This window comes from Toxotes jaculatrix, chromosome 18 (assembly GCF_017976425.1).
Source record: "Toxotes jaculatrix isolate fToxJac2 chromosome 18, fToxJac2.pri, whole genome shotgun sequence".
Taxonomy (NCBI): domain Eukaryota; kingdom Metazoa; phylum Chordata; class Actinopteri; family Toxotidae; genus Toxotes; species Toxotes jaculatrix.
In genome coordinates this window covers 17,029,002-17,053,357 of record NC_054411.1, presented here as the reverse complement: position 1 = coordinate 17,053,357, position 24,356 = coordinate 17,029,002, and the positions used below count along the sequence as shown (strand labels likewise).

The 24,356-nt window shown below is 45.8% G+C and overlaps 1 protein-coding gene and 1 non-coding gene across 4 annotated transcripts; one reads left to right on the top strand and one right to left on the bottom strand.

Annotated features, from left to right (window-relative positions):
• Positions 1 to 207: 207 nt before the first annotated feature.
• Positions 208 to 289, bottom strand: trnas-aga. Its single transcript has one exon. It is a non-coding gene; the product is annotated as a tRNA-Ser (tRNA).
• A 1,025-nt stretch (positions 290 to 1,314) lies between these two features.
• Positions 1,315 to 23,918, top strand: bptf (bromodomain PHD finger transcription factor). Of its 3 annotated transcripts, none has more exons than XM_041062026.1 (31): positions 1,315 to 2,028; positions 3,276 to 4,098; positions 5,664 to 5,884; positions 6,788 to 6,973; positions 7,212 to 7,391; positions 8,379 to 8,591; positions 8,734 to 8,819; positions 8,966 to 9,318; positions 9,633 to 9,764; positions 9,919 to 10,048; positions 10,398 to 10,533; positions 10,651 to 10,917; positions 11,036 to 12,641; positions 12,730 to 12,854; positions 13,012 to 13,140; positions 13,265 to 13,415; positions 13,542 to 13,665; positions 13,791 to 14,034; positions 15,212 to 15,348; positions 15,453 to 15,564; positions 15,681 to 15,922; positions 16,053 to 17,199; positions 17,336 to 18,738; positions 18,839 to 18,921; positions 19,116 to 19,341; positions 19,498 to 20,009; positions 20,106 to 20,282; positions 20,470 to 20,662; positions 21,274 to 21,358; positions 21,573 to 21,759; positions 23,077 to 23,918. In XM_041062026.1, exons 1-31 carry the CDS (start codon positions 1,512 to 1,514, stop codon positions 23,114 to 23,116), a joined length of 10,167 nt encoding a protein of 3,388 aa, XP_040917960.1. In that variant the 5' UTR covers positions 1,315 to 1,511; the 3' UTR covers positions 23,117 to 23,918. The 3 variants fall into 3 exon arrangements, with proteins under 3 accessions (XP_040917960.1, XP_040917959.1, XP_040917961.1); XM_041062025.1 differs by having other exon boundaries at positions 7,209 to 7,391; XM_041062027.1 differs by having other exon boundaries at positions 7,209 to 7,391; positions 22,183 to 23,918.
• The last annotated feature ends 438 nt before the right edge of the window (positions 23,919 to 24,356 follow it).

The following is a 24,356-nucleotide window of genomic DNA, read 5'->3' as shown; positions in this document are numbered from 1 at the left end:
GGCGCTGTTTCATTATTTCACAGCATTTTAACAGATGTGATGATTCCAGTCACTGAACTGCGCTTCAGCCGCTTCCAGTGCTGAGGTGTTAAAAATTAAAACATTTCGGCCGCAAATGCCTTAGTTTTGTGGAAGTGTGCGGCTGTCACGACTTGATATGTTCAGCCTAATGCTTTCAAGATACTGTTTAAGCAAGAAAACGTATGTCGTTGTCGGCAGGATTCGAACCTGCGCGGGGAGACCCCAATGGATTTCTAGTCCATCGCCTTAACCACTCGGCCACGACAACCGATGTATAACAGGTTAATATTTTTGGAATTCATCCTTAGAATCATTTCAAAGGCTTTTTGAATATATATGAAATTTGTTTGAAATACGATCCTGTCAGTGATATCCAACTGCACAGTCCTATCAGCGGTGTACGGAGGGTGGGGAGGGAAATTAGAATGAATCTGCCCTCAGTTTATTTTAAGTTGCAAAGGAGTTTCCCCAACATTGCAGCTTTACATCTTTTTAAAAAAAATAGTAATAAATACCGTTTCTGGAGAATTTGGTGTTTCATAGTAAGTCAGTTAAACCTCCTGGAGTCATTCTTTCTAAAATGATATTAATACACATGGTAGTGGTGATGGTTTGCATGTCAGATTTTACTCTGTACGGGGATGTAGTGTTGCTTCACTGTATGTCAGCTGTACTTTGCAGAATAATATTTTACGTTGAAAACATACAATGAATTGATAAAATATTACGCATCACTAGTTATTGATTAAATGCATTAGTATCAGGGGGCAGCGAGTCCCATTTTGCAATTTATTGCTATTTTTGCTTGACTTCGTAAGAATTGATTCATAATATGAACATGTAAAATTACCAAATCTCCAGATATATTCTATATATGTCGATTTCTACTTCCCACGCATCTGCTAAATATATACCAGCAGTTAACTGGCCGCTTTACGGCTAATCTTGTTCAGCCCAAAATAATTTATTTTGTGTTCAGGTAGCTTCATGTTTTATTTTTTTTATGCATTTCATTATCTGCATGACCCTGGTGTTTGCTCCACCTGTCACCTCTGGAAGAAGCTATGAGCTAAAGAAGAAAAAAAAAAACATAATCCCACTCATCACTAAATGTGAAATCCCCCACTTATTAAAAAACAGTCTAAATATGACTTAAAACATGAAACTATCTGTGAGTAATTGTCATTGCGCTCATTGTTGCTACTGAGCTGGGAGCAGTGTTACCACGTGACTCCTCTAGTGAGGGCCTGCTGTTTGTTCAGCCAGAGAGGCAGAGAAGAAGAAAAATGGCGGCTCTAGGCGAACCCAAACGGGACGCCGGGCTAACATTTTGAGCATTCACACCCGAAAAGACACAGGGGTATCACATGGTTCCTGCACCGTCTGAATCCACACCGGTCCAGCTTTGAGGTGGTACCGCTTTCGCTCGCGTCCGCGTAGGCTAAATAAACGCAAAAATTGTGATTGTAAAATAACAGATTTCGCTTATCATGAGAGGTAAAAGAGGCAGGCCGCCCAAATCGCTACAAGCCGAGGAGCCGTCCCCAGCTACGTCCCGGGGCTTGCGACCCAGGAGGAATCTGAAGCCCAGGTTGCGAGACAGCGGGGATGAGGAGAGCCCCACAAGGGAGACCACCAAGTCGGCCAGAAAGAAGAGAGGGGGATCCGGCACGTCAACACGGGGCAGGGGACGAGGTAGAGGTGGCGGCGGCGGCGGCGGCGGCAGAGGAGGCAGAGGGGGTCGCGGAGGAAGGCGGACGGCTGCGTCCAAAACAGTGGTGTACGACGACCACGAGAGTGAGGAGGAGGACGATGCTGTCAGTTTGAGGTCGGACGAGGACGAGTTTATTGAGGAGGAACCTCAGTCCGAAGAGGATGAGGCCCTCAAAGAGGATTCCGATTGCCTTGAAGATGATGTGCTGGACGAGGAGGAGGAGGAGGAGGATGATGCCAGCTACTGTACAGAGAGTAGCTTTCGGAGTCAGAGCACACACGCCAGCACTCCGGGTAAATAAACACCATGATCAGGCGGTGACTACTGTGTCTCATCATGCACTGCAGGGTTTGTTAAATACACCCCGAAATGCTGCTGCTGACTGTTTAATCAGTGCAGGAAGCAGTAAGGTTATTGTTCAAAATGGAGAATGCACACTGTATGAACACAGGCCGCAGTCCGCTCATTAATGCTACTGCAGGTGGATTGAATCCGGGGCTGTATCATCAGCTTACCTTGCTGCCACCACCATCTGTCAAAACACCTTAAAGCACACCTTTTAAATAATTCAGACTTATCTTAAGAATTAGTGCGGATCCCTGTAGCTCCAGATATCAATCAGTTGCATTTCGGTCAATGACTTAGCTGCTAGCGTGCTAACATTAGCAAGTGAATTTAGCTCATGCTGCCTACTGTCATCCTAAAGACAGACAGATGTTAGATAACGGCAGCTATATGTGTTCATAGCTGTCCTCACCACCCTGTGTTCTTTAGGTGACTATGAAATATCTGTCATTTATTGAAGTTAATTAATAAGGGGAAGAGGAAAGAGCTAGCTAACTAACTTAGCTTGGTTAGCGTGCCTGTCATTTTAATCACTTTGCAAGCTTTCGGCTCAGTTAACCCTTCAACTCATCACTCCGGAACTCATCGAAAACACATATTAAGTTAGTATATAGTTATATAGTTAGTCTTTCACGGTGCAACACCGAGAAAGAGCTGTTACAGCGTGTAGCCCGACTAAACATTTACATTATTAGCCAGCCGGTCAGCTAATGTTTTCCTAGATGCAGGAGGAGGAGGCAGTTCCGATTAGCTAATAATGTCACCGGCCATGTGTAGAGCCGGCTCAGCCAAAGTAGCACACTGTAAAGTTTGCTACCATACGGACACGGTTTATGCTTTAGACGTTTTGACATTTGCGGGTAAAATATGTTGTAATGTGTCTCATTGAATGGTGAAATGACGTGAATTACAACTACACTCAGAAATAATCCACTTTACAACCATCCGATGTTGAAGATATTGGTATAGAAAAGAGTGTTATTACTGTATAAGCCTATAGAAAAGATAGGACATATTGATAAGGTCATATATCTCAGTATGTGATCTTATCAATATCATAAAACAACCACATATCAATAAACAAACAAAAACAAAATTTGTATTTATGGTTGTTTATTTTTGTTCTATGCTCTGCTGTAGCTTATGGATTAAAGGAAGCTAACTATGATCACTAATATCACTGTGCATCCTACAGGGAAGAAGAAACTACGGGCTCCCCGACCTCGCACTCCCATTCTGGAGGAGAAGGAGATTCCTCCTCTTGAGCTTCCTGACTCCTCTGAGGATCTCCTGGTGCCTAACGAGGAGCTGCTTAATGCCACCTCCATCTATGAGGTGCTACGGAACTTCAGCACAGTGCTGCGTCTCTCTCCCTTCCGCTTTGAGGACTTTTGTGCAGCACTGGTAGGCCAGGAGCAGTGCACTTTAATAGCAGAGACCCATATTTCCCTTTTGAAGGCCATCCTACGTGAGGAGGACTCCTCCAACACTACCTTTGGCCCTGCTGACCTCAAGGACAGTGTCAATTCCACTCTGTACTTTATTGACGGCATGACGTGGCCTGAGGTGTTGCGGGCGTATTGTGAGAGCGACCGGGAGTACCATCACGTCCTTCAGTATCAGGAGGCGGATGATTATCCCTACGGTCCTCTTGAAAGTAAGATCAAGGTGCTGCAGTTCTTGGTGGACCAGTTTCTCACCACCAACATCGCCCGCGAGGAGCTGATGTCTGATGGCAGCATGCAGTATGACGATCACTGCCGTGTGTGTCATCGCCTGGGTGACCTGCTGTGCTGTGAGACCTGCTCAGCGGTTTACCACCTGGAGTGTGTGAAACCACCACTGGAGGAGGTTCCAGAGGACGAGTGGCAGTGTGAGATTTGTGTGGCACACAAGGTGCCTGGTGTTACAGACTGTGTAACGGAGGCGCAGAAGAACAGGCCCTACATCCGCCAGGAACCCATTGGATATGACCGGCACCAGAGGAAATACTGGTTCCTGAACAGAAGGATTATTATGTAAGTAGGACCCTCACCAGAATTTCATTCTGGAGTGTTACTTCTTCATTATAGCAGCTAAAACTTGCAGTTACTGCATTACATTACATTACATCACATATCTGCTCTATACAGACATTATCCTCATCAGATAACACCAGTGCAGTGGTGTCCAGATTGTAACTTGGTTGAACTCAACAGCATGTTCTCAGTCAACGCTACACTCTTTGCAAATTGTCCATAGCAGAGTGTTCATGTAGGTAGGGCTGGGAAATAACTAAATATTATCACATATCAGTCTTATTGTGAAAATCTATGTGTTATTTTACAAACTTTTGTTCTGCGAGAGGTTTATCTGATGTGTTACGTTACACTGGAGCACACTTGAATGCACTGAACATGCAACTGAATATTTTATGTGTAATTTTGCTTATGTTTTCCAGTGTTGCTATATATATGTACTGTTTGAAGTCATATCACCCAGCACTACAGATATATCATAACCACTTTAGTACAGTGTTTGGTCATGTATTTTATGATCTGAGGTGATGAGCTTAAGCGTTCAACACGTCACCATAGTCATGAAGTGGTGAAAAAGCAATGGCTTCGTAGTTTACCATGGCCCATGTAAATATCCAGTAGCAGACTAAAAATGCAGCCAAGTTGAATACAGTGTCCTAAAAGGACGTCTATCACCAGATCTGTCTCTATGCTGTCTTTGTGTGTTTCAGCCTAAAAAGGTGAAACAGCTGGAAAGTAAAACTGAAAGTTACCGGGAAACACGTTTGGCTCAAAGAGAGAAACACGCGGCCATGAATTCAGTCATTTGTTTGACAGAAAGATTACAGAGGAGACATGCAATGCCAGCCCTTTATCTGTACTGGCTGTGATGCTTTTCCTGAACGCGTCCTCACCCCCACCCCCACCCTCACCCCCCAACAGCCTTTACAAATAAGAGACTGAATTCATCTTGCTGTCAGACAGTAGTTGACAGGGCCTTTTAATGTTTCTGAATTGGAGGGAAAAAAAGGCACTCAGTTCTTGAGCTGAACTGTTGTGTTCCAAGAGAATATTAATGAGACACTTAGAGTAGAAGAGCAGTCCTAGTACAAGTCACAGTCCTGGACAGGATTTTATCCAGAGCCTGATTATCTGAATTTCTTCACAAATACCAGGAGCTAGTATCAGTAGCTGCAGGAATCAGCTTGTTGTTCCAGTTGGATTCTTGTAATTTTGTTAAAGAAACATTATCCTCTAATGTTTTATGATTTATTTTTTTCAACTTGTTTGTACATCCATCTCAGTACTGCAGAGTTTATTTATTCCATCACAAAGCATTAGAGGATAATGTTTCTTTAACAAAAGTTAAAACACACAAAATCTACAAGCTACTTACCAACAGCAGTGATGTTATTTATCTTACTGGGTAATGTAAATGAATAAATTATTAGATTTGTGTCATCCTGTGACCATGTTTCTGTTGTTTCAGTTCACTTCTGTTGTAACTATGCCTTTCATTGAAGTGGTAGAGGAAATGATGTGGTTTCGGGGCCTATCTAAGAACCTATCCTGTTCTCACTCCCCAGTGAAGAGGACGGGGACCAAAAGAAGAAAAAGATCTGGTACTACAGCACCAAGGCGCAGCTGGAGGAGCTCATGGAGTGCCTGGATAAGGAGTACTGGGAGATGGACCTGCACGCCACTCTGGAGGAGATGAAGGAGGAAGTGCAAGCTCACATGGACATCACAGAGGACCTTACCAACAAAGCCCGCGGAAACAATAAAGCCTACCTCACTGCTGTCAACGGTACAGATTTGATTTTTGTCTTCACACCTCAAAATAGAGAAAAAAAATGAACCTTGAGTTCGTGTACTCTTGTTCTGGTAATTGTGAGTGAGCAATGTTTGAAGATAACACGGGGAACTCATTGATCTGTTAGTGACTAAAGCTGTGCGGTGAATATACGTATGCATCTGTGTGCCTGTATCCTGCAGGGTCACATTCTGAAACAGTCTATCAGATAGTAAAGGTCCTCCCCTCAGGCAGAAATGCTCTGCTGTGATGACAGTTGGCACAGAAATGTTGGGTGCTGGCTTCTCTTCCTGCTTCACGCACTATCAGACAACAAGCAACTGTCCCCCCCCTCCACCTCTGCCTTCCTCTGAGAAGTCAGAGTGGTTAGATGACTTTTGATTATGGTGCCCGCAGTTTCCGTTTCTGTTTCACAGGCTGCCATATCTGTCAGATTTTTTTGTAACAGTTTTCCTGTGTATGTCACCAAAATGCCTGATTCCACTTCCTTGAAACACAGCGGGGTAATTTTTTTTTTTTTTAGGAATGTGCCTCTGGCATTCTGTCAAAAACTGGAGGTTTTAAATAAGTATTCTGTAGCCTGAAATGAAAGAAAATAATAGTATTTTTAATTAAATTAAGGATATTTTTCAATTAAAAAAAGTTTAGCTGCTTTTGTTTTGTCATTTGTGTCACCTTATATCTTTAACCAAAACACAGCATTTTTTTTCTTCATGTGTTTTTGGTTTGGTTGCAGAGTGTTTATCATGATCTCAGGTTCATTATGAAATTGTCTTCACTGCATTTCAATTTGCATAAGTGTTACCATGTAATGCCGAGACCTTCAAGATGTTGTGTGCACGTGTAATTGTTTCCTTTTTAATTTTTGAAAATGAACATGTTTCCTTTTGTGTGCAGAGGTGATCATGGAGCATTTGAAGGTCAGGCGGGAGGCACAGGAAGCAAAGGGGCGAGCGGAGGAGACAAAGCAGGAAGCAGAAACGGGGTCCGTTAAAACAGCAGAGGATGCAGCCGAGTTCACCCCGCAGCTCGACGGCAGAGAGCACAAAGACGCCGAGCCCAAGGATGACACTAGTTCTCAAGGTACAAGTCAACTTTAGCTCTAAATCTCTTTTACTTCCCATTTCCTTTAACGTAACTAAACAAAAGATCCAACATCACCAGTAACAGTAGGTGTAGTTTTACCATATTTATAGGTGCTGCTGTTCTTACATTTTCTGGTGGAAAAGAAAATCCTTTACCTTTGTTTGACTCGCGGATAAAAGATATTTTAACTCTGCTGGTGCTGTTCGCCCTGTGTATGTCTGTCTTATCACAGCAGCCTCGGCTCCCACTACTGCAGAGGAGAGCTGCGTGTCTGATCCTAACCCCAGCCCAGACTCCCAGGACTCAGCTGTGCCTAAAACAGAATCCCTTGAATCAAACGAGGAAACGGAGCCCGCTCCCTCTGGGAGCCCGGAGAGTGGGGAGTCCCCTCCAGTGTTAAAGCAGGGAAGGACAGGTACTTAAAGACAAACACTGACCAATGTCTGCTCCGCTGTCCAGCCGTTATCCTCCACTTCATACCCTCCTGCTGGTACCTTGGAGGAGGCTGTAATTAATTCAGTGTGCACCATCCTCTGCAAACAGGCCATAATATGGAGGTGATTGTCGGTGCTTTGAATTTTACATCTGATCAGGTAGTGAGAGGAGACTTTCTCCTCTCGGTGATATCCACAGAGACCTTAAGCGGTTGCAGGCTATTTTGTGCCATTCATCTTGTCCTACTCTAAAGTTAAGGTGTTGCATTCAGTCCATGCTTTGGTGGCAAAATGGCTTGATTTATTTTCGTTGCTTTATTTTTTGCCCTGTGTTACATGTGTATATGTATATATATATATATATAATACATCTCCTGTGCTCATGGGCTTGAAAAGCACTCTTTTTGGCACCATGGTAGGTGGCGTCCTTGGCAGCAGCTACCACGCCATGTCTGTCACAACCAGCTCCTTATTCTCATTCCAATTTATGGGGCTTTGGGTGGGTTCCTGTTGCTCAGACAAAAGGCTCTCTGCCTGGAAGCCCCACCTGCTACCTCGTCAACAAAGAGCTGCATATATATGCAGGACTCTCTCCCTTTACAACTCAGAGGCAGAGCTGGTGTCTTAATTTGGCTTTGCAGCAAGTGCACAGCTTGTTTTGGTTTTGTGTAGCTTTTCTTGTCCAAGATGGGTTTGGTTTTATGGGCTTAGCTAGACTGATGAAACACTTAATGTAGGCTAATGCCAAGATTTCAGACCTGGTAATACACTGAACAAGATATAAAAAAAATCCTAATTGAAGCTTTTGCCAGTATCGTGTGCAGTTGTCCTTTTTTTTTTGTTTGTTTACACAGCTTCCATCTTTGCTCACATTGTGATTCCTGTAAGAATGTCATTCAGTTTCACGTGTCACCCCAATACTTGCATTTACGCCTCCACTCAGTCTTTATGAACTGTATTTTTTTTAGTTGAGGATGTGAAAGCAGAGTCCAGCAGTGAAGTCGTGAACCCTGACGACCCCCAGGCACAAACCCAAGATCAGCCACAGCAGCAGGCGTCTCAGCCAGAGGCGGGTGCTGGCAGCAGCGAGGTTTCTGGATCTGGGAGCATCAGGAAGCCAGACCTGCCTGACCTGGCTGATCGGTCCTCTCAGTCCTCTTTTACTAGCCAGGATGGAACAGGTAAACACAAGAGGGGCTTGTTAGTGCTCATAAAATAAACAAACACTGGCTGTGGAATCAGTTTGGTTCTGTTAAGCTGTCTGTTTGAATCAGTGTTGAATTTGCTGTTGACTCATAGTGTCGTCTGCTTTCTGAATGACAGAGGAATATAACGAAAGGGTCAAGAGTGATGCAACAAGAGCACCAGGACAGGAACTGAATAACCAAACGCCCAGAGGCAGCAAAGAGGTGAGCGTGGGTCCTGGTGTCAGCATAAACACTGCAGATACCTAAGTTTATTTGATTAAACAACAAAAGATTTTGTTGGTTCTGCTCCTGTATCAAAAAATTTCGAGTTATTAAAGCTGCAGTTTATGTTCCCTCTCATGTTTCAGTCATCCCCCGTTCACTCCGATGGCGAATCGTCGCGACTCACCTTCTTGAAGAGGGACCTGACAGTGAATCTGAACAGCTTGTTCAAGCTGGGTCAGGAGGGTAAATACAGGGTCTACCACAACCAGTACAGCACCAACGTCCTGGCCCTGAACAAACATCAGCACCGTGAGGACCACGACAAGAGACGCCACCTGTCCCACAAGTTCAGCCTGACCACCGCATCGGAGTTCAAATGGAACGGCTCTATCTATGGTTCGCGGAGCCTGACGGTGTCCACTCTGCGCCTCACCATCATCCAGTTGGAAACCAGTGTTCCTGGACCATTTATGCATCCTAACTGGGCATCGCACAGGTACAGCTCACATCAGGTTCATGTGAATCTCTAGGTACATTCATTGTTGTTTGATAGAGAGCGACACAACAATTCATACTGTTTCCACTAGTTTTTGTACAGCACAAAAAAATGTATTCATTAGTGAACTTTAGAGGTTTTTTCCCAAAAAATGTTGATCTGTTCCTTTAAGGAAATAGAAATTTCTGGTTCTTGCATCATGTGCATATCCATTTTTACTTAATGCATAACTTTTCAAATATGATCAAGCTTTACATAAGACACAGTTGCTGTGTTATCTGTTGTCTCATACAGTTCGTGTCTTGTTTTTCTAGGACCAACTGGAACAAAGCGGTGCAGATGTGCAGCAAGGCCAGGGAATTTGCTTTGGCCTTGGCCATATTGGAGTGTGCCATCAAACCAGTGGTCATGCTGCCTGTGTGGAAGGATTCTCTTGGACACACAAGGTAAAGGAAGAAGAGAAGAAGCTGCATGCGATTTCTCGAGCAGTTTGACGTTCACTATTGTCGAGCAGACGTGCAGCAGTACACCTGAACTGAATCCCAACTTTCAGTACCGCTCTTATACCTTACGTCTTAGTAATATACTTTCTTTCTGCAGGCTACATCGCATGACCTCCATGGAGCGGGAGGAGAAGGAGAAGGTGAAGAAGCGAGAGAAAAAACTGGAGGATGAGGAGACTCTGCAGCAGGCCACCTGGGTGAAGTACACCATCCCCATCAAACACCAGGTAAAACAGCTTCCACCTGTCATGGAGCTCCCCCTGTGGACACAGAGGAGGTTTTACATCATGCATTCTGATCTAGACCAGTGGTTCTCAACCTTCCCTCCACAGTTTTTGTCAGGTTTTGCATTTCTACTGCTGTTATTGCCCCCCCAATTAGCTGAGCTGCTATCTTTCCTCACACCCTCTGGCAACTGCAGATAATACCCCCTTGGGTACAGTTGCCCCTGGCCGGGAATCATCATCATTTAAACAGCTTTTACAGTTATTATTGTTTCTCAGTTGTGATGTGTATAAATGTTCTCATTTGAAAGCTTCATAATTTTGTTCCCCGCTCATGTTTTTTTCCATCTAGGTGTGGAAGCAGAAGGGGGAGGAGTACAGAGTGACGGGCTACGGTGGCTGGAGCTGGGTCAGTAAGACCCATGTGCCACGTTTTTTTCCAAAGCTACCGGGAAACACAAACGTAAACTACCGCAAAGAACTGGAGGGTAAGAGTTGTACTGTCGTAATTTCCCATAAGTACTACTTTGATTTTCCGCAATATATTCTTCTGCTACTGGCAGTTTTGGCTCATATACTAATGTTTTTTGGGGTTTTTTTTATAGCTAAAATGAATAAGGAAAATGCAGCAGTTTGCACAAATAACCAGAAGAAGTTAATGGAAACTGAGAAGCAGAAGACAGCTGATGAGGACAAGGAGCAAACGTCAGCTCAGAGCACTTCATCGGAGGAGGACTGCAAACCTCAGAACTCCAGAGAGGAAGAAAAACCTGCAAGCAAGGAGGAGGGGAAAAATATGGAAGAGGAGAGAGAAGATGACAAAATGCAGGTTGACCCATGTCCAGAAACTCTTGCTTCAAGTGAAGAAAAAGGTAAATGGTGGAAATTTAATCATATCTCATTTATTTTTCATGGATTTTCCTCAGTGCTTTTTATGGAAATGAATAAATATCTACAACATCCACTGACCTGTGTGACTCTTGGTTGCAGATAAAGTTGACAACAAAGCCCCTTCCTCGTCTGTAACTGTGGAGCCTGTAAGGGAAGAACTGGTTCAGAATGTCGAACAACCCAAGAAGGAGGAGGCCGCTGCATCAAAGACCTACTATGATGTTGTGAATGTCAGCGAGGGCTTCCAGCTGCGCACGGCTTATAAGAAGAAGGTAAAGCCTTCCAAACTGGACGGGCTGTTGGAGCGGCGGGTAAAACAGTTCACCTTGGAGGAGAAACAGAGGCTAGAGCGGGTGAGACAGGCGGCCCTGCTGTCCAAAACGGCAGCCATGAAGCCTAATTCAGGGGTTAAGACCGAAGGATCCATGTTAGGCAAACAGCAGCCTGCCGTGACCCCGTGTGTTAAAGCAGAAGAGAAGGAGGAGAGTTTACAGGTGAAAGACCACGTGGTTAAAAAGCTTGACTTTGAGCACGAGCAGACGGACGTGAAAACAGACAATTTGGATGTCAAACCAGACTCCACAGCAACCAACCACAGTAAACAGACAGAGGTGAATGCTGTACAGGGGAACGGTGGCGAGGCCTTAACCCATAAAGAGGTGAATGGAGGACCCTTAGCAAACGCTGAGCTCAGCAGTAAAAACAACTGTATATCAGAGGCAATAGAGAGCAAAGAAAAAACACAGAAGCCAGAGGTGGCTCGAGTGGGAGAGAACGCTAAAAAACGTGGCTATGAGGAGATGGAGCAAGGCAGCGGACAGAGTGACACAGAGAGCATGGAGGTGGACCAGAGCAGGAGCAGTCCGGTGCAGGTCAATGGGAAAACTGTGGACACTGCATCTGCAGACTCAAACATCAACTCAGACCCGGCCAGTCGAGTCCAAGGTGACACCAAAGAGCCTGTCAAGTCTCTGATGAACGGTGACCTCTCGCAAAATGATGTCTCCGACAGGTGTCATCCGCCTCCCCTGAAAGTCCCAAAATTAGAGAACCATGTGGCGGAGAAAGGAGACGCTCTCAATAAGAATGAGGACGCTGCCATGGACAGTAAGGGGACAATACCTGCTAAGCTTCCATCCTCAAGCCCTTCGTGTGTGAATAGTAATAGCACCGACAGTTGCAGTATTAGCAACGCTTTGAAGACTTCTGTCACCACTAACGCCACCACAGAGTCTCAGAACGTCCCAGCAGCTGACATGTCCAGCAGCATTAGTAAGCCCGGTGTAACGTCCCAAGCCTCCTCTGTTACCACTTCTACCACCGCACAGTCCAGCTCCCTTGCACCCGGGGCAGTTCTCTCCCAGAAGACCAAACTTCCAGTCCCCGACACCAAGATGGGCGTCTCTGGTTCAACAACAGCGGGCTCCATGACGATCAGCAAAGAGTACTCCACCAGAGACCGAGTCAGCCTTCTGAGGTTCTCCAAATCCAAGAAGGCGCGCTCAGGCACCGCCCTGCCATCCTACCGTAAATTTGTTACCAAGAGCAGCAAGAAGAGCATCTTCGTCCTGCCGAACGATGACCTGAAGAGGCTCGCAAGGAGAGCAGGCATCAGGGAGGTGCCCATCTTCAACTACAACGCCAAGCCAGCCCTGGATGTATGGCCCTACCCTTCACCTCGGCCCACCTTTGGGATCACATGGAGGTTTGTGACAAATTTAGACCTTTTTACACATAAACTTTCTGTTGTTGGAATTAGTAGCTCATGTTTTTTCTAACCGTGTTGCATTCAGGTACCGCCTCCAGACCGTGAGGTCGCTGGCAGGGGTCAGCCTGATGCTGAGGCTGCTGTGGGCCTGCCTGAGGTGGGACGACATGGCTGTTAAGCCCTCCGCTGCTGTAGGGACCACTCGGAAAGGTGAGGAAAAATACTGTGCACTTGTTCCTCACCAGTATTGATCTTTCACTTTGGGCGTCTTCTCTGGGTGGCTTTGAGGAAGACTCCTTACATTAGTTTCTGTTTTTTGTTAAACTGGTGTTACCGTCTCAAATAATATATTTGATTTCCACCAAAGAAACCACGGACACGGACATCACCACAACAGAGATTATAAAACGAAGAGACGTGGGGCCGTACGGCATCCGCTCAGAGTACTGCATCAGGAAGATCATTTGTCCCCTGGGAAACAGAGACACTCCCAAAGGTAAAAGGAAAAAATTGTTCAGAAATAATGTTGAATTTTAATTTGAAGCCTGACCAAACTTGAAGGAGTTGGGTCAGTGTAATACAAGAGTAATTTATAGATGTTTCTCCCTTCATGTGAGTAGAAACCCCCACTCCACAGAGGAAAGGCCTGCGCTCGAGCGCCTTGAGGCCCAAGAAGCAGGAGCCAGCCAAACTGACGGGGCCCATCGCTGTGGAGACATGGGTCCCTGAAGAGGACCTGGAGCTGTGGGAGATCAGGGCCTTTGCAGAGAGGTGAGAAACACATAGCAGCCCTCCTCTGGCCTGGGACGTCTAACGTTGTCATTTTTGGGGGACACAGAATTCTCCTGGCAGAGCGCTGATTCATCAGATTGTCACCGTTTTTCCTCGATGTTACAGGGTGGAGAGGGAGAAGTCACAGGGCGTCGATCCCTCCAAGACTGGCAGTAGTCTGAAGACAGCAGAGGATGTTAAAGCCCATTTGGAGAATCAGCTGAAACAGGCCAGACTAGCTGCTCAGCAGGTAGGAACACACTTTTCTGCTTTGTGAGACCATGTTTTGTGTTTAGGTGAAGTGGAGCTACAGTATGCTGAGACACAACCAAACTTCATTTACATAAAAAACACTTTCTGACATATTTGTTTTAGAAACGCCTGGAGCAGCAGAGACCGAACACAACCGCCACCACTTCCACAACAACAGCCACCACCACCTCAGCCAGTACCCCCAGCACCCCAGCACCCATGGGCCAGAGGACGGGTCAGGTCACGTCCGGAACCAAGATGGTCCTCGCCTCCAAATTGGGCTCTCCAGTCTCCTTCCAGCAAGACAAGAACTTCCACCAGTCTTTTGCCTCCTGGGTCAAGCAGGGTCAGACCAACAACAGCACAGGTAAGCAGGTGGAAGAGGAGGAGTGAGAATTATCTAAAGTCCATCTGACATCCTCCATAGAACTGGTCTGTGTGCGTTTTCATCCATCATGTTCTGTTAGAGAGAGACAGACAGACAAAGGAGACTTTTCCTTTTTTTCATTTTTACAGTTTTTTTTTAATCCATCATCATCATGAAGTCCATCAGTGGCATGATTTCACCTTTTCCAGCTTTTCGTTTTTTGGTGTGTCCGTTTTCCACGTCGGTAAATGTGATTGGTTTGCCAAACTGACTTTGTGACTCGTGGTGTCCACTTTCAATCCTGTTAAAAAAATATATATTTTTTATTTTTTTATTTTTTTAGTCTAAAGGGACACGCAAGAGCCTGTGTGTCATCAAAATTTCAAACACATGACAAATTGACAGTCCTGAGTTTCTGAAATATCAGTCCCTTTGTTGACTCAAGCCTTCCAGTGGACACCACAGCTGTGTACTGGCTTTTGTGGTGGCGGCCCTTGTGGGTATGCATGACCGCAGGTGGCATGGTGTGTCTTGCAGCCTCCTCTGGCTCGGTGGCCACCGTGGCTAGCAGCATCACCACCTCAGAGCAAACCTTCCAGATCGCTGGCAGCCCAGTGACTGTGGCTGGCCAGGTCCTCGCCGCCAAACTCCCGCTGCCCGCTAACAGCAAGATTGTCACGCTCAACATGCCCACTACTCAAGGAGGTAGGGAGCATGAGTGTCATCCATTTCCGCCGGTTTGGGCTCGCGCTTGCCAAAATGGATGAAAGAGTGTCGTGTAAGAGGCAAAAAATCTGCCTTGTGACCGAGTATTGACGTTGAGCATGGATGATGCCACTGGTGTTTTTTTGTTTTTGTTTTTTTTAATGTTTTTTTGCTGTAGGTGAGCCTCTGTGGCCAAACGTCTGCTTGCTGTCTTTTATTACTGTGTTGTTCAGCAGTTATTTTAAACCATTTACAGTCTCTGAGTTGTGTTTTAACTACTGTTATTCCATGAGATGCGTGTAAGCGGTTTTATAACTGCTTTAGAGATAGAAATTTTAAACAGAGACATTCCAGAGCTTTTTCCCACGCACACAGTGTATGTCTTGCCCCTTCTGTATGTCCTTGACCTGTGTTACTGCATGCACTCAGTACTTGTTTGATTCTCCCCTGACATGATTGTTCTTATCAACAGGTGTAGTCCAGCAGAAAGTCCTAGGCATTTTCCCCTCTGGGCCTCCTGCGAACCTTAGGACATACAGCACACTACATCCTACGACTGGCAACATCAACCTCAGAGCCACCACCTCTGGCTCAACTACGCAGCAACAGGTTTTTTTTGTTGTTTTTCACCCTGTTCTTTTTCAAATTCAGCTTTGGTTATAGCTATGGGAAATATTAAACATGGTGATATTACCTTTGGCTTTGTGTTCCAGGCCACTACAGCAGGAGGTCCAACACAGCCTGGCACTACAATGAGCCAGCCAACTACCCTGTCTACCTCTGTGGGCACAACAATGGTCCGAAGTCCAGCGTTGGCTCAACAAGGTGTCCTGTCCAGCTGATAATTTCCATTCTCATGTGCCTGTCGTCAGCCTTTGTGGCTCCTGCCTTGCTTATAAAAGAAAATAATAAAACATTATCCCTCTTTTTATCCCCTCCAGGTCAACCTCAGCAGGCTGTGACCCAGATGGGCCGTGGCCAGCCTGCAGCTACAGCTGTGCCCGGTTCTACACCAGTGCAGACGGCAGCCGCTCAGAGAGCAGCAGGTCCTGCGCCATCACCTCGTGCAGCCACCACGGCTCCTGGACAGCCCCCTGCAGCTCCCGCCCAGGCCAACAGACCACAGCAGGGTCAAGTCAAACTCACTATGGCACAGCTCATGCAACTAACACAGGGCGCTCAGGTGAGGGGCACAATTTATTCTTCCTGCTAATACACAAAATCATTCTTTTTCTCCTCTAGTGAGTATATAGTTATAATTATTATTTTATTGTTAGCTGAAGGTCCAATTTCCTTTGTCTGCAACTCTGCAGGGTGGAAACCCAGGTCTGACAGTGGTGATCCAGGGTCAGGGCCAGACCCAGGGCCAGCTGCAAATCATCCCACAGGGCGTAACAATCATCCCAGGCCCTGGTCAGCAGCTGATGCAGGCAGCCATGCCTAATGGCCAGGTCCAGCGCTTCCTCTTCACTCCCATGCCCCCATCCTCACCAGCTTCAACTTCAACACCCACTGCTGCTACTGCTACACCTACAAAGCCTGCTGTACCTCAGACCCTTCAAACCCAAACCTCAACTCCAGCTCAAGCCAGAACCACCGCACAAGTCCAGACGACTCCCTCGGCCTTAGCCCAAACACAAATGGCAGCCCCCATACCTGCCCCAACACAATTGCCAAGCTTGGCTCCGATCCCAGCCTCGCTCCCCGTGCAAACACAAGTCGCAGCCCCTGTACCTGCTCCAGCACAAGCTGCAGCCCAGACCCCAGTGCAAACACAAGCTTCAGTCGCTACCCCGTCATCCATCCCTGCACATTCGCAGATAACCAGTCCTGTGCCTGCCCTGCCACAAGCTGCAGCCCAGGCCTCCACACAACCCCATGTGGCAGGATCTGTGCATGCCCCGGCACAAAATGCAGTCCCATCTATGATTCAGACAGTCTTCACCTCAGCCACAGCCCCTGCTCAAAACCAAACAGGTGTCCCAGCCACGGTCCAAACCCAAGCCTCCGCCATCACCCCAGCCTCAGTCCCTACACCAACCCAAACTGCAGTGTCGCTGCCTGTCCCGGGACAAGTTGCACCCCTGTCCCAGGTCCAGGCACATGCCCTCAGCTCTTCCCCAGTCTTAACCTCAGCCCCTGTCCAGATGCATGTTAATGCCTCTTCTGCAGCACCTGTCTCAGTCAAAGCTGCCCAAGTTGCTGCCACAGTAGCAGCTACCAACTCGGCCCAAATGCAAGCCTCTGCCTCTCTTCCCTCTGCTGTGCCAGTTCCAACCCCTGCTCTCGCCCCCGTCTCTGCTCCTGTCATAGGCGTCGTGTCCACCCAAATTGCTGTCCCGTCCCCAGCCAAAGCTCTCACCCAAATCCAAGTCACGGCTCCGGGTCCCCTACACGCTGCTGTGGCCAGTGCTGTTGTCACACCAGTCACAGCCACCTCTACGACACCTTCAGTGCCAGGTAAAGGGTCTGACCCAGTACCATGTTGTCTTAGTAGTTGGTCTGCATAGATAATGGTTGACTTTTGTATAAGGTGACTTCTAAAAATGGTTTAATTCAATAAATTGCGTTTCTTTGCTTCTCCTTTCTGTTGTAGCTCTGACAGAGCAGAGGGCAGCTCAGCCTCAGCCCTGGACTCCAGCCGCATCTCAAGCCCAGACTCCAGTTCAGCCAGCTCATCAGGCTGCCGCTCCGGTTCAGGCACCCGTCCTGGCCACTGTACCTGCCTCTGCCCCTTCATCGGTCTCCACGCATTCACCTGTTACCCCTCTGCCTCAAGCATCTCTTACTCCTCAGTCTCAAGCACAAGCGCAGCACCCTACAGTTGTATCCATGCAGCAGGTGTCTCAAATGCCAGTCTCAGCGGTGCAGGTTCATATGAAGGGATTACCAGTGTCTTCTGTTGTGACTACCGTGAGACCCTCCCAGCCTCAGCTCCAGCCCCAAACCAGTGCTCAGCTACAACCCCAGCCCCAAGCCCATATCCATGCACCGATTCAGGTCCAGGCCTTTGGCCAAGTCCAGCAGATCCCACACATTCAAGCACAAGCCCAAATCCAACCCCAGGTCCGAGTTCAGTTTCAGCCCCGGGCACCCCAAGTACAGCCTCTTACTCAAATCCAACCTCAGGTGCAGTTTCAGCCCCAAAACCAAACCTTGCCCCAGGTACAGGCCCCAGCCCAGGCCCAGCTCCAGTCAAGGGTCCAACCTCAGTACCACCCCCAGGTACAAGCTTCATTTCAAACACAAACCCAGCCCCAGGCTCAGCAACAGCCTCAGGTCCAACCTCAGCCCCAGGTTCATTCGCAGCCTCAGGTTCAGTCTCAGGCCCAAACCCAGCTCCATCCCCAGGTTCAGATCCAGTTCCAGCAACAGAGCCAGATTCAACCTCAGGCACCGCAGCAGCCCCAGGTCCAAACTCAAGTCCAAACCCAGCCCCAGTTTCAAGTCCAATCACCGCAGCAAACACAGGTCCAGCAACAGCTTCAGATCCAAGCGCAACCCCAAGTCCAAACTAAGCTCCAAGTCCAGTTCCAGCCTCAGAACCAAAATCAAGTTCAAACACAGCCTCAGCTTCAGGTCCAGTCTCCAATCAGGCATCAGCTCATCACTGTTCCCGGCCTGCAACAGCCAGTCCAGCTTCTCTCAGCCCTTCCACCCCACGTTGCTGCCCAAATCCAAGCCCAGATCCAGGCACAGGCACAGCAGCAGGGAGGCACAGTCCCACAGCAGATCAAACTGCAGCTGCCTATCCAGATCCAGCAGACAGGGGGGCAGATTCAGGCCCACCAGATCCAGAACATGGTGACCATACAGGCACCAGCAAGCGTCCAGGAGCAGCTTCAGAGGATGCAGCAACAGCAACAACAGCAGCAACAACAACAGCAGCAACAGCAACAACCACCACCGCCAAAGAAGAAGAAACACCACGAGGCCAAAAGGGAACAGAAGGAGCAGAATGTGCAGGCTGTTAACCCCGGGGACGGCATTCACAAACAGGTGGGACACTGACAGAACAGTTCACAAGGATTCATTTCTTATAGCGTTTAGACACTATCAATATTAACACTGTTTTTTTTATTGTTGTTGTTATTGTCAGGTGGTAGCTAAGCAGAATGCTACAGCAGAGCAGCTGAAACAGAGGAAGACCCTGGCTGCAGCGGAGCGAGAGGAGAACCAGAGGTTTGGATCTTTGTCAAATAAGAATTTCCTGTGGATGACACTTGTATTTTCACTGTCTTCACTGCTTTGGCCTCTTGTAGCACCAAAGCTAGAAAAAACAAGGTCCATGTGAAAAGCCACCTCATAACTGCCCCACCAACTGAACTATAATTACTCTGTGATCTATGTAACGCCCCTCTGTCTCCTGTCCTCAGAATGATTGTGTGCAACCAGGTGATGAAGTTCATTCTCGACAAGATTGAGAAGGACGAGAAGCAGGCAGCTAAGAAGAGGAAAAAGGAGGAGGTGGTGGAGCAGAAGCGCTCCAAGCAGAACGCGACCAAGCTGACCGCACTGCTGTACAAGCACAAAGAACAGCTGAAGGCTGAGATCCTGAAGAAGAGGGCCCTGCTGGACAAGGAGCTGCAGCTGCAAGTACAGGTCAGCATATGTTCCGCCTTCACCGAGACGGTCATCTACAAAGAATTAGAGTCATATCTGTTTATCTCTATTTATCAGGCATAAAATGTAGAGAGGTGTTTAAAATACATTAAACGGGATCCTACACACTCAGATTACGTCTTGTCTCCTTCTCAGGAGGAGCTGAGGCGGGACATTGCCAGGCTACAGAAAGAAAAGGAGAAAGCCAGAGCTGCTATCACCCAAGCTGCTGCAGCGACCGTCAAGGCGGCCTCTTCCCACTCCTCCCACTCTTCACATTCCTCTCACAGCACCCACACAGTGACCTCACCTTCCTCATCCCACAAACGCAAGAGGGAAGAGGACAGAGACAAAGACAGAAACAGAGATAGGGACAGGCATCACGACAAGGACAAGAAACGGGAAAGGGACAAGGACAGAGACCGGCACAGAGACAGAGAAAAAGACAGAGACCGGGATCGAGACAGGGAGAGGGAGAAAAACCGAGAGCGGGACAAACATCGGGACAGGGACAGAGAAAAGGACAGAGATAGGGACAGAGACAAGGACAGAGATTCCAGCTCTTCAAAACACAAGAAGAAGAAGAAGAAGCTCTCTTCTACCTCAAAGGATCACAAGAAGGACACCAAACTGTACTGTATTTGCAAAACACCCTACGACGAGTCCAAGTAAGCCTGTGATCACATTACCCTTGCAGTGCTCGCATGATGCTGACTGATGACGCTGTGAGTGAGACAAATGTTCACATGATGTTTCCCTCTCAGGTTTTACATAGGGTGCGACCTGTGCTCCAACTGGTTTCATGGCGCGTGTGTTGGCATCACAGAGAAGGAGGCCAAGAAGCTGGAGGACTTCGTGTGCAATGACTGTAAACGTGGCCAGGAAGGAGGAAGCAACGAGGAGCTATACTGCATCTGCCGGACGCCATATGACGAATCACAGTACGGCTCCTTACGTGATTCATTACTGTCGTCAGCCTTAAGTGTTGTCGAATCTAGCTCAGTAATCAAAATGTAGGGAATGCACAGTGATATCTGGTGTAGGAAACCTCAGACATATTTCATAATTCATTCATGTGGAGCCTTTCGTTGGCATATCGACCAAAGTGCATCCAATTTTCACCCACAGGTTTTACATAGGCTGTGACCGCTGTCAGAACTGGTACCACGGCCGCTGTGTGGGCATCCTGCAGAGCGAGGCCAATCACATCGACACATACGTGTGCCCGCAGTGTCAGTCGACGGAAGACGCCATGACGGTCCTCACGCCGCTCACTGACAAAGACTACGAGGGGTTGAGAAGAATATTGCGCTCTTTACAGGTATGAAACATACGCATGTCTAACTGTCTTTACACACATACTAATATTAATAACATTAATACCTAAAAACAGAAAAATGTGTTTGGCTCAGCTTTACATGAGTGTGATGTGGAAACCTGCAGAGCACAGACACCGTGGATGAACTTTACAGTCAGCTGGGAGACATCTTGGGTTTAGTTCCTGGATTTTTCAGTCAGGGAAAAGGAGCAGATGTAATTTTAAGAACGTCAAACTTGCCAGTTGAACATTTTTGTGGAAAACCCATGTTAGACACAAGTTATTATTCCGAGCAGAGCACTTTATATGTCTTAAACCATGTCTGGACGGGATAAATATAAACTTAGCTTGAATCACAACAAGGTTTGAAGCAATCAATGTGAAAAAAAAGACTGAATACAAAGAAGATGGTTAAAATATTAGTATAATTAAAAACTATACATTGGCGATATCAAAAGTATACCTCTAATATTTAGTTTTGAACTGACCTGTGAAATGTTCTTTTTGTAAAGGTGATGTTGAAAGCTTTTTCATTTTCATATGAAAAAGAAACCATTTCATTTTCATAATTTATATTAAACCGTGATTATAATCTTTTCTTGTTATTTAAACAGTCTCACAAAATGGCGTGGCCTTTCCTTGAACCGGTGGATCCCCACGATGCACCTGATTATTATCGCGTGATCAAGGAGCCAATGGGTGAGAACAGATGATAGCAATTGTTCATGTGTGGCTGCTTCTTAAACCACAGTCCAATGTGTCTGCTTCCATTTGTGCAAGGTAGTAGTTGTACATTTCCCTAGGGCTGATAAAATGATCCAGGTTTAAAAAAAAAAAAAGAAAACTCCTTTCCATACTGCTTCATGGTATTTTGTGCATCTCCTTCTCACACATTTCTCTGTCCCCCTCGCAGACTTCTCCACCATGGAAACCCGTTTGCAGAAGCGACATTACCACAAGCTCACAGAGTTCGTGGCCGACGTGACCAAAATCTTCGACAACTGCCGCTATTACAACCCCAACGACACTCCCTTCTTTCAGTGTGCCGAGGTGCTGGAAGCCTTCTTTGTACAGAAGCTCAAAGGTTTCAAAGCGAGCAGGTAAGGCTGAGCGCTCCTTTTGCCTCACACTCTCCAGGTTCCCAGGTTTCTCTTTTCTTTTCCATGCTTACATTTACTCGGGCCTTGTCGGCTGCCGTGTCAGTTTCACATGTTCTTTTCTTAATTTTTGTATTTATGCCTGCTGTTCACTTTTTTTTGTCTGTTTGTTTGTAGCACTGGCATGCCTGTAGTAAGGGTATTTGGCAATAGAATATGCTTTACATGTAGAATTGAAATGGTTTTCAGGGTTGCTTGGCCGTACTAAAACCATCCGAGCTGACAACCGTTAAGACATTATGTCCGATGTCTTAACAAACCTTAGTGCCATGTTACATCTGTATCGTGTGTCATCTTGCATTTGTGTCTGTTCACCTTTACTGCATGCCTTTGATTTATGCCATCCCGTTTTCTTCTTTCTTACAGATTGTCAGATTCTTAAGTGGGCCAGTCTAGCTGGAGTCTGGACTGGATGCTGGGGGTTTCTTGTAATAATGACACGGAAACGTTCTGTTTCCCAAAAAAACAAAAAAAATCCATCAATAAAGAAAAAAATAATAATATTGACACAAGAACACACACTTAAACACCAAATGTGCTTTCATGTAAATGTCACCAATTTAAAGTTTTCAATAAGCACAAAGTGGCAGCCATGTTGACGAGTGTTATCATGTGATCGAGGGAGATGCTTTCATCTAATCATGACATTGGCCTTTTTGAACAATCCATCACAGTAGCTAGGCTGTTTTCAGTGAGATTTTAAATGCGTTTTAGTTCTTAACTTGTATTTATTTTTTTCTGTCATACATCCGAGTTGGATTGGACTTGTTGAGAATGTCAGCCTCTCCAGATATAAGAAAATATAAAGCTGCATATTTTATTACAGAGAGATATTTATGAGACGTTTTTGTATGTTACTTCCCATAGAGATTGATTACGATGGTTGATGAGTGTACATACGTTTTATCATGTACAGTGGTTATAAGATATATCTGACTTTGTTTGTTTGGATGTTTTAAATAATTATGAAACAAACCATTTTAGATAGTATTATTTTTAGAAGACCAAAATGCAACACGAAGAGTGAGCAATTTGAACTCATCTTGTTCCTCGTTTAATAATGTAACTTCATTTTGTAGTTGTGGAAGCTTTCTTCAGTACTAAAGGCATTCCCAGTAAATTACACCAACATGGCTGCAGGATCCTTTGCTGACCCCTTCGCATTGTCTGTGTCTGTTTCTTGAGATGTCAAGACAGTAGAAAGAAAAAAACAAACTGTGTGAAGGGCTCTCAACTTTCCCCTCTCTTCACATTCTGTAGGTCTCATAACAACAAGCTACAGTCTTCTTCAGCCTCTTAGAAAGCATCGCACATTGCTCAAACGAAATGCACTTGCCAAGAATATGGCTTTTCTGAACTGTAACTCTGTGACGGACTCTGCCTCTCCCCGTATTTGGGATCTGCCTCCTCGTTGACTGTTGGTGCAGCCAGCACTGCTGCTTTCACAGAACTGCTCAGGCAGAGCAGCCCTCTGCCCATTTCAGCTCTAAGGGACCTTATTGGACCTTCATCAGTGGGGACTGTACTGAGGAGCGTTGGACAACGGAGGCATTTCAGAAGAAAGTTTACCTCGGAGAAAAGACTCTTAAGGAGCTCTCATATTTCCATGTACTTTATTTTTTTTGATCTCAGTCTTTTTATTTTTATTTTTTTCTTTCTTGTTAAAAATCCCTCAGGCCATCCTTGTGGTCATCATGTCCAAGAAATAGGAAGCTGAATACTGACTGTACAATGGCTGAGTTTTACTGAGCATAATGTATCAAGAGTTTTGTGTCTAAATTCAGATATCATGGTGGAACAACTTTTTTTCTCCCATTTCCACTCATTGTTTAGTCTGAAGTGGCATGAAAGACAGTTGTACTAAATATCTGGAAATAAATAGTCTGCTTGGTTAAACTTCTATAACCTACTGAAAGTATGGTAATAAGCTATTGTAAATGAATTGCTCTGCAGTAGTGACTGACTGACTGAGAAGGATGAAACCGTGTGAAGGTTCCTGCCCTGTTTGTAAAAATTTGTCAGATTTTGACTTGATTTCTTTTTCTTTTTTTGTATTACAGCTGAAGAAATATTGATGTATATGGAACTTAATAAAATGGAAAAGACTGATTTCTTCCTCTTGTGTATTTGTGGCAGACACACATGGGTGATGGTTTTATATCTTAAACATAAAATGTGCTTTACAGAGGTATGTGTATATACAGCAGCTCAGGAGCAATAATATAAAGCAGGGACTGTAAATATAATCTAGTAATAATATAGTAATTAAAAAATGTATAAAGTATGTTAATGAATTATTCAACATGAAATGTGCTATAAAATAACTAAGTACAGTTGGCAGTTTTTGTTAGATTATAAAGACTGTTTGGATGTATACATTTTTACACATCAAATGACAAAAAGCCCAAGTCTGGGCATTGTGAGCTGAAATGTTTAGTTCATTAATCGATTAGCTAAATCGAAACCAAAAAAAAATCATCCATAACAGTTTTGATGAAAACTCTAATTAATTACTTATTTAATCGTTAAATTGTCAAAAG